This window comes from Heterodontus francisci, chromosome 34 (assembly GCF_036365525.1).
Source record: "Heterodontus francisci isolate sHetFra1 chromosome 34, sHetFra1.hap1, whole genome shotgun sequence".
Classification (NCBI taxonomy): domain Eukaryota; kingdom Metazoa; phylum Chordata; class Chondrichthyes; order Heterodontiformes; family Heterodontidae; genus Heterodontus; species Heterodontus francisci.
In genome coordinates this window covers 18047864-18058014 of record NC_090404.1, presented here as the reverse complement: position 1 = coordinate 18058014, position 10151 = coordinate 18047864, and the positions used below count along the sequence as shown (strand labels likewise).

The 10151-nt window shown below is 47.4% G+C and overlaps 1 protein-coding gene across 1 annotated transcript in view; it reads right to left on the bottom strand.

Annotated features, from left to right (window-relative positions):
- Positions 1-9269: 9269 nt before the first annotated feature.
- Positions 9270-10151, bottom strand: part of LOC137349168 (zinc finger protein 850-like) — a 70970-nt gene continuing 70088 nt past the window's right edge. The window contains exon 4 of the mRNA XM_068014586.1: positions 9270-10111. Coding sequence (XP_067870687.1) covers positions 9410-10111 — 702 coding nt within the window. The 3' untranslated portion in view covers positions 9270-9409. The remainder of the gene's footprint in view (positions 10112-10151) is intronic.

Genomic DNA, 10151 nt, shown 5'->3' with positions numbered 1-10151 from the left:
TAACTAAGTAATTTAATTTAAAGTCATAGCAGGAGAGCTCAGCCCCGTGATATGCTCCTCCTGTGCTCTGTGGGAAATCAGGGACACTGGAAGTGTCCCTGACGACCATGTGTGCAGGAAGTGTATCCATCTGTAGCTACTGACTACCCGCATTACGGAGCTGGAGCTGCGGTGGATTCACTGGAGCATCCGCGATGCTGAGGACGTCGTGGATAGCATGTTTAGTGAGGTGGTCACACCGCAGGTAATGGCTGCACAGGCAGAAAGGAACTGGGTGACCACCAGGTGGAGTAGTAGGCGCAGGCAGGTAATACAGCAGTCCCCTGTGGCCAACCCCCTCTCAAACAGATATATCACTTTGGATACTGTTGGGGGGTGGGGGGGGGGGGGGGGGTGGGGATGACATCCCAGGGGAAAGCAGCAACATCCAAGTTCGTGGCAGCACGGATGGCTCTGCTGCACAGCAGGTGTGGGGGGGGGGGGGGGTGGGGGGGGGGTGGGAAAGACTGGGAGAGCCATAGTGATAGGAGATTCAATTGTAAGAGGAACAGACAGGCGTTTCTGTGGCCACAAATGAGACTCTAGGATGGTATGTTGCCTCCCTGGTGCTAGGGTTAAGGTTGTCGTGGAGAGGCTGCAGGACATTCTGAAGGGGGAGGGTGAACAGCCAGTGGTCATGGTACATGACCAAACGACATAGGTAGTAAAAGGGATGAGGTCCTGCAAGATGAATTTAAGGAGTTAGGAGCTAAATTAAAAAGCAGGACCTCAAAGGTAGTAATCTCAGAATTACTTCCTGTGCCATGTGTTCGTGAGTGTAGGAACAGGAGAATAGACCAGATGAATGCGTGGCTGGAGAAATGGTACAGGAGGGAGGGATTTAGATTCCTGGGACATCGGGACCGGTTCTGGGGAAGGTGGGACCTGTACAAGCGGGACGGGTTACAACCAGGCAGGACTGGAACTGATGTCCTTGCAGGGGCATTTGCTAGTGCTGTTGGGGAGGATTTAAACTAGAATGGCAGGGGGATGGGAACCTGAGTGGGGAGACTGAGGAGGAGGAAACAAGAATAGAAACAAAAAACAGGAAACAAAAAGGCAAAAGTGGAAGGCATAGAAATCAAGGGCAAGAAACAAATAGGGCCATAGTGTGAAATAATGCTAAGATGACTAAAAATGTTGAAAAGACAAGCCTAAAGGCATTGTGTCTCAATGCACGGAGTATTCGCAATAAGGTAGGTGAATTAACTGCGCAGATTTAGATTTTAGATTTAGAGATACAGCACTGAAACAGGCCCTTCGGCCCACCGAGTCTGTGCCGACCATTAACACCCATTTATACTAATCCTACACTAATCCCATATCCCTATCACATCCTCATCTGTCCCTATATTTCCCTACCACCTACCTATACTAGTGACAATTTATAATGGCCAATTTACCTATCAACCTGCAAGTCTTTTGGCTGTGGGAGGAAACCGGAGCACCCGGAGGAAAACCCACGCAGACACAGGGAGAACTTGCAAACTCCACACAGGCAGTACCCAGAATTGAACCTGGGTCACTGGAGCTGTGAGGCTGCGGTGCTAACCACTGCGCCACTGTGCCGCCCAGATAGATGCAATTGGATACAAAAGAGTTGCAATTACAGAGACATGGCTGCAGGGTGACCAAGGATGGGAACTGAACATCCAGGGGTATTCAATATTTAGGAAGGACAGGCAAAAAGGGAAAGGATGTGGAGCAGTGTTGTTAGTAAAAGAGGAAATCAATACAAGTGAGGAAGGATATTAGCTCAGAGAATCCTAATGTGGAATCTGTATAGATGGAACAAGAAACACCAAGAAAACATTGGTGGGGGTTGTATTTCGACCCCCAAACAGCAGTGATGATGTAGAGGATGGCATTAAACAGGAAATTAGAGACGCATGCAATCAAGGTGAAACTGGAATTATGGGTGACTTTAATCCATATATAGATTGGGCAAACCAAATTCGCAATAATACTGTAGAGGAGGAATTCCTGGAGTGCGTACGTGATGGTCTTTTGGACCAATACATTGAGGAACCAACTAGAGAACAGGCCATCCTAGACTGGGGATTGTATAATGAGAAAGGATTAGTTAATAATCTTGTTGTGCGAGGTCCCTTGGGGAAGAGCGACCATAACATGATAGAATTCTTCATTTAAGATGGAGAGTGAGAGAGTTGATTCCGAGACTAGGGTCCTGAATCTAAATAAAGGAAACTATGAAAGTATGAGGCACGAGTTGGCTACGATAAATTGGGGAACGTCACTTATAGGGTTGATAGTGGATGGACAATGGCTAGCATTCAAAGAGTGCATGGATGAATTACAACAAATGTTCATTCCTGTCTGGTGCAAAAATAAAACAGGAAGGGTGGCTCAACCGTGGCTTAGGAAAGAAATTAGGGATAGTATTAGATCCAAGGAGGAGAAATATAAAATGGCCAGAACAAGCAGCAAACCTGAAGATTGGGAGCAGTTTAGAATTCAGCAAAGGAGGACAAAGGAATTGATTAAGAAGGGAAAATAGATTGAGAGTAAGCTTGTAGAGAACATAAAAACTGACTGTAAAAGCTTCTATACATACGTGAAGAGAAAAAGATGAGTGAAGACAACCCCCTTAGAGTCAGAAACAGGGGAATTTATAATGGGGAACAAAGAAATGGAAGACCAATTAAATACATACTTTGGTTCTGTCTTCACAAAGGAGGACGCAAATTACCTCCCAGAAATGTTGGGGAACATAGGGTCTAGTGAGAAGGAGAAACTGTATGAAATCAGTATTAGTAGGAAAATGGTGTTGGGGCAATTGATGGGATTGAAGGCCAATAAATCCTCAGGGCCTGATAATCTACATCCCAGTGTACTTAAGGAAGTGGCTTTAGAAATAGTGGATGCATTGCTGGTCATTTTTCAAAATTCTATAGACTCTGGAACTGTTCCAATGGATTGGAGGGTAGCTAATGTAACCCCACTATTTAAAAAAGGAGGTAGAGAGAAAACAGGGAATTATAGACTAGTTAGTCTGGCATCAGTAGTGGGGAAAATGCTAGAGCCCATTATAAAAGATGTAATAACAGAGAACTTGGAAAACAATGACAGGATTGGACAAAGTAAACATGGATTTACGAAAGGGAAAATGCTTGACAAATCTACTGGATTTTTTTGAGGATGTAACCAGTAAAATAGATAAGTAAGAACCAGTGGATGTGGTGTATTTGGACTTTCAGAAGGCTTTCGATAAGGTCCCACATAAGAGATTAGCGTGCAAAATTAAAGCACATGGGATTGGGGGTAAGGTACTGACACGGATAGAGAACTGGTTGGTGGACAGGAAACACAGAGTAGGAATAAACGGGTCTTTTTCCGAGTGGCAGGCAGTGACTAGTGGGGTACTGCAGGGATCAGTGCTAGGACCCCAGCTTTTCACAATATATATTAATGATATAGATGAGGGAATTAAATGTAATATATCCAAGTTTGCAGATGACACAAAGCTGGATGGGAGTGTGAGCTGTGAAGAGTTTGCAGAGAAGCTCCAGTGTGATTGGATAGGTTGATTGAGTGGGCAAATACATGGCAAATGCAGTATAATGTGGGTAAATGTGAGGTTATCCACCTTGGTGGCAAAAACAGAAAGGCAGATTATTATCTGAATGGTGGTAAATTGGGAAAGGGGGAGGTGCAGCAAGACCTGGGTGTCCTTGTGCACCAGTCGCTGAAAGTAAGCAAGCAGGTGCAGCAGGCAGTTAAGAAGGAAAATGGTATGTTGGTCTTCATAGCGTGACGATTTGAGTACAGGAGCAAGGATGTCTTGCTGCAATTATACAAGGCCTTGGTGAGACCACATCTGGAGTATTGTGTGCAGTTTTGGTCTCCTTATCTGAGTAAGGATGTTCTTGCTATGGAGGGAGTGCAGCGAAGGTTCACCAGACTGATTCCTGCAATGGTAGGACTGATGTATGAAGAGAGATTGGGTCGATTAGACTTGTATTCGCACGGGTTTAGAAGAATGAGAGGGGATCTCATAGAAAGCTACAAAATTCTAACAGGACTGGACAGACTAGATGCAGGAGGGATGTTCCCGATGGTGGGGAGTCCAGGACAATGGGTCACAGTCTATAAGATAGGGGGTAAGCCATATAGGACTGAGATGAGGAGGGGTTTCTTCACCCGGAGAGTGGTGAACCTGTGGAAATCTCTACCATAGAAAGCAGTTGAGGCCAAATCATTAAATATATTCAAGAGTTAGATATAGTTCTTCGGGCTAAAGGGATCAAGAGATACAGGGAGAAAGCGGGAACAGGGTGCTGAGTTTGGATGATCAGCCATGATCGTCTTGAATGGTGGTGCAGGCTCAAAGGGCCGAATGGCCTACTCCTCCTATTTTTCTAAGTTTCTATGTATTGGTGCCCTCTCTCATTCCCGCATTTACTGGTGCCTTCCCTCAAATCCCTCATTTACGGGTATCCTCCCCAATTCCTTATTCACTGGTCCCCTCCTCCAATCCCCCATTTACTGCTGCTGTTCCCAAATTGTCCTTTTACTGGTATCCTCGATCAACCCCCACCCCCAAATTTCCTGGCAGCACAGTGGCGCAGTGGTTAGCACCGCAGCCTCACAGCTCCAGCGACCCGGGTTCAGTTCTGGGTACTGCCTGTGTGGAGTTTGCAAGTTCTCCCTGTGACCGCGTGAGTTTCCGTCGGGTGCTCCGGTTTCCTCCCACAGCCAAAGACTTGCAGGTTGATAGGTAAATTGGCCATTGTAAATTGCCCCGAGTGTAGGTAGGTGGTCGGAGAAAGGTAGGGATGTGGTAGAGAATATGGGATTAATGTAGGATTAGTATAAATGGGTGGCACAGACTCGGTGGGCCAAAGGGCCTGTTTCAGTGCTGTATCTCTAAATAAATAAATAAATTCCCTACTTCCTCGTGCCCTTCATCAATTCCCCCGTTTACTGCTTCCCTCTCCCAATCCCCAATTTGCTGATGCCTTGCCGCAATTCCCCCATTTACCAGTTCCCTTTCCCAAATCCACATTTACTGGTGCCACTCACATGCCCCATTTACTGGTTCCCACCACTAGTTCCCCATTTACTAGTGACCTCCCTCAATCCCCGATTTACTGGTGCCTTCCCGCAGTTCCCCTATTTATTGGCCCCTTCCTCCAATCCCCCATTTAAAGGTGCCCTCCCTCAATCGCCTACTTCCTGGTGCCTTCCCTCCTTTCCTGGTGCCCTTTCACAATATCCGTATTTCCTTGTGCCTCACCCAATTCCCTACTTTCTGGTGCCCTCCCCCAATTCCCCCATTTACTGATTCCATTTCCCAACTCCCCATTTACTGGATCCCTAACCCACTTCCCCATTTACTGGTGCCTTTTTTTTTTCCAATACCCCATTTACTGCTGCCCTCCCCCAAAATGCCCTTTTCCTGGTGCCCTCTCCAAGTGCTCAATTCCTGGGCTTTTTAAATAGGGACATACAGTACAAAAGCTATGATAAACCGATATGAAACACAGGTTCGGCCTCAACTGGAGTATAATGTCCAATTCTGGGCACCATGCTTTAGAAAGGATGTGAAGGCTTTAGAGAGGGTGTAGAAAAGATTTACGGGGAGTGGTTTCCGTTACGTGAATAGATTGGAGAAGCTGGGCTGCTCTCTTTACAGATGAGAAGATTAAGAGGAGATTTGATAGAATCGTGAGAGGTTTGGACAGAGTAGATAGGGAGAAACTGCTCCCATTAGTAGAAGGTTCAAGGGCCAGAAGACACCGATCTAAGGTGATTGGCAAAGAACCCGAGACAACATGAGGAAAAACTTTTTTATGCAGTGCATGGTTAGGATCTGGAATACACTGCCGGAGAGTGTGGTGGAGACAGATTTGATTGTGGCTTTCCAAAGGGAAGTGAATAATTATCTGAAGAGAAAAAACATGACAGAACTCTGGGGAAACGGCAGGGTTTTGGGATGAGCTGAGTTACTGTTACAGATAGCTGGCATGGAAATGACAAGCTGAATGGCCTCCTTTTATGCTGTAACCATTCTATCATTCTATGAATTAATCTGTAACAGAGCAATTCACCTGCTCTGCTATGCAAATGAATGTGAATTACCAGCTGTTTGAACCACTGTGAGCTTGGGATGTGCACAGTAAAATTGTCAATCTTGTCAGTTGACCTTGTGCAGAAGGGATGGTGTGAATAGGACCTGGTCTGCAAGGTACAGTCTGTCTGAGTGTGATGCTGGATCATTCATAGTTCAGTGAGATCCGTTCACTTACTGAGTGAGTGAGACTGTATCGATGTAACTCAGATAGACACAGCTTGTGTCGTAGTTCAGTGAGATCTGATCACTCACTGAGTGAGTGAGTCTGTATCAATGTAACTCAGATAGACACAGTTTGTTGGGACAGACCTGGTCAGAAGGAAGCTCTGAACAAGCTGCTGGACTTTCTGTTGTCCACAATTGGGAAAAGGTGACTCTTTCTGTACATTCAAAACTACTAATAAAGTCATTAAAGATGAGTTATTGTGAGCTGAAGTATTTGATAGAAGTAGAGTCAATGCCTAGGATTTTATGGCCTCCCTGCTACCCCAAGGTGGGATTGGAGACTAGCTGGGGCACGGATTTTTGCAGTGGGTGGCGGGGAGGTGGGGGAGGGCAGAGGGCCCGTCGCCTGTCACCCAGGGATCTTCACGGGACGGGATAGGCCCACGATGGCCTTTCTGCCCAGAGGCAGATTGAGACCCTTAAGTGCCATATTAAGGGCAAATTAAGGGCCTCTTCCTGCTTCCACTGGGACCTTACTTGCGACAGAGGGTGGGGAGGCTTCTGCTGCATGGGGAAGACACCTTATAAAATGAGGCGCCCTCCCTGCAGGCTTTGGGGGGGGGGGGGGGTGCCTCCTTCATGGGCAATTTGTGGTCCACAGAGGGCCCCCATCAGGAACCAATTCATCGCCCGCCCCCCACCCCCCCAATCCCCCTGGACCACAGGACCACCCCAACAAACGTCCCTTAATGGAGCCTTCCGGACTGGCCCTAGTGACCCCACCTCACCTACCTTCTCCAGGGTTCCAGTGCTGGGCCTGGGTCTGAGATCTCTCCAGTACTGGCAGAGGCCACCGCTGCAGATTGCGCTGCTGACCGATTATGGAAGAATAAATATTTCCTTGGTCTGTCCGTGGGAAAAGATTTTAAACATCAATGTGACTGCAGAGCTTGGATTCTGCTGTTATTAAACGCATTCAAAACAACTTGCCTTCAATATAGCGTCCTTAATACAGTCAACCCTCCCAAGGTGAGTTATCGAACAAAATTTGACACCAAGCCACATAAGGATAAATAAGGGAAGATCACCAAAAGCTTGGTCTCAATGGTAAATTCGGAGGAGTATCTTAAAAGAGGACAGAGAAGTAAAGAGGTGGAGAGGTTTAGGGAGGGAATTCCAGAACTTCGGGACCAGGCAACTGAAAGCATGGCTGCCAATGATGGAGCAAACAAAATATGGAATGTGCAAGAGGCAAGATCTGGAAGAGGGCAGATATCCCAGAGGGTTGTAGGGCTGGAGGAGACATAGGGAGTGGTGTGCACATTCAGGAGTTGAAAACAAGGATGAGAATTTTATAATCGAGGCCTTGCTTCACCAGGAGCCAATGTAGGTCAGTGAGCACGGGGTGGGTGATAGGTGAACAGGATTTGATGTAAATTAGGACACGGGCAGCAGAGCTTTGGATGACCTCGAGTCAACAGAGAGTAGAATACGGGAGAGGAGCCAGGAGCACATTGGAGTAATCAAATCTCGAAGTAACAAAGGTATGGGTGAGAGTTTCAACAGCAGACGAACTGAGGCAGGGACAGAGATGGGAAATGTTACAAGGGTGAAAATAGGCGGGGTGATGGGGTGGATATGCAGTCAGAAACTCACCTTGGGGACAAATATGACACCAAGATTGGGAAAAGTCTGGTTTAGTCTCAGACAGTTGCCAGAGTGAGGGATGGAGTTGGTAGCTGGGGAACAAATAAAAATAGCTTCAGTCTACCCAATATTTGATCGGATGAAATTTCTGCTCATCCAGTACGGGAAGTCAAAGAAGCAGTCTGACAATGTACCAAAAGTGCAGGGGTCAAGCAAGATGGTGGTGAGGTAGAGATGGGTGTCGTCCGTACACATGTGAAAACTGACGCTGTGATTTCAGACAATGTTGGTGAGGGGCAGCAGGTAGATGACAAATAGGATAGGAGGGAGCCAAGCATAGATCCTGGGAGGATACCAGAGGTAACTCTGCAGGAATGGGAAGAGAAGCCATTGTAGGTGATACTCTGGCTATGATTAGATAGATAAGAATGGAACCAGGAGGGTGCAATCCCACCCAACTGGACAACAGTGGAGAGGTGTTGGAGAAGGATGGTGTGGTCAGCCATGTCAGAGACTGCAGACAGGTCGATGAGGAGGGATAGTTTACCTTTGTCACAGTCACATAGGATGTCATTTGTGACTTCTATAAGAGCTGTTTTGATAGTGACAGGGGTGGAAACCTGATTGGAAGGATTCAAACACAGATTTGGGAGGCGACAAAACGTTCAAGGATTTTTGAGAGAAATGGGAGGTTGGGGATGGGGCGGTAGTTTGTCAGGATGGTGGGGTCAGGCACAAAAACAAGAAATGCGTTGTTTTTCTTGAGGAGGGGGTGATGACGGCAGATTTAAAGGAGAGCGGGACAATACCTGAAGAGGCACAACCATATCAGCTAAGATGGGGAAGATGGCTGGTCAGCAGCTTAGCGGGAATAGGGTCAAGGGAACAGGAGGTGGGTCCCATGGACAAGATGAGCTCGGAGAGGGCATGAAGGAGATAGGAACTAGGGAAAGATGTCGGTTCAGGACTTGGGCAGGGGGTAACTTTGGAGGCAGTTTTACCTGGTGAGCAAGTGGAAGGGAGGGAAGGAGCAGAGGCAGCTGATCGGATGAGCTCAATCTTAATGACAAAGACCAGGAGATCCTTGCACTTGTTGGAAGCAAGGATGGTGTAGACAGGGGAGGGGGAGAGCACTTCAAAAGGAACTAAATTCTGCATTTTTTTTATTCGTTAGGAGTGGTGGGCATCGCGGGCAAGGTCAGAATTTATTGCCCATCCCTAATTGCCCTTGAGAAGGTGGTGGCAAGCTGCCTTCTTGAATCGCTGCGGTCCTTGGGATATAGGTTCACAAACAGTGTTAGAGATATTAAAAAGACTCAACACATTCTGTGTTTAACACAACGCGGATTTATTTGACTGTTACCCAGAATATTAACCCCTATAACTGGGCTGGAGTTTATCAGCAAAGACAGACCCCAATGAACATAGTGCAGTCCTGGAGGTGATTAATGGCAAAATCCAAAATTACTTGTGAACTCGCTGGTGTCTCAGCAGGTGGGATGACTGAGTGAATCCCTTCCCACACACTGAGCAGGTAAATGGCCTCTCCCCAGTGTGAATTCCCTGATGTGTCAGAAGGTGGGATGAACAAGCAAATCTCTTTCCACACACAGTGCAGATGAACGGCCTCTCCCCGGTGTGAACTCGCTGATGTGTCAGGAGGTTGGATGACTGAGCGAATCCCTTCCCACACACGGTGCAGATGAAGGGCCTCTCCCCGGTGTGAACTCGCTGGTGTTTCAGTAGGTGGGATGAACGAGCAAATCCCTTCCCACACTCGGAGCAGGTGAATGGCCTCTCCCCAGTGTGAATTCGCTGGTGTGTCAACAGGGTGGATGACTGAGTGAATTTCGTCCCACACACAGAGCAGGTGAACGGCCTCTCCCCAGTGTGAATGCGCTGGTGCACAGAGAGTTCAGATGATCGTCTGAACCCAGTCCCGCAGTGAGAGCATCTGAACGGTCTCTCGTCAGTGTGAACACGTTGATGGGACATCAGTTCGTCGGAACCTTTATAGCATTTCCCACAGTCCGGACATTTAAAAGGTCTCTCCCCAGTGTGAACTCGCTGGTGTGTCAGCAGGGTGGATGGCTGAGTGAAACCCTTACCACATACAGAGCAAATGAACGGTCTCTCCCCAGTGTGACAGCGCCAATGCGTTTCCAGCTGGGATGGGTAACTGAATTCCTTCCCACAGTCCCCACAT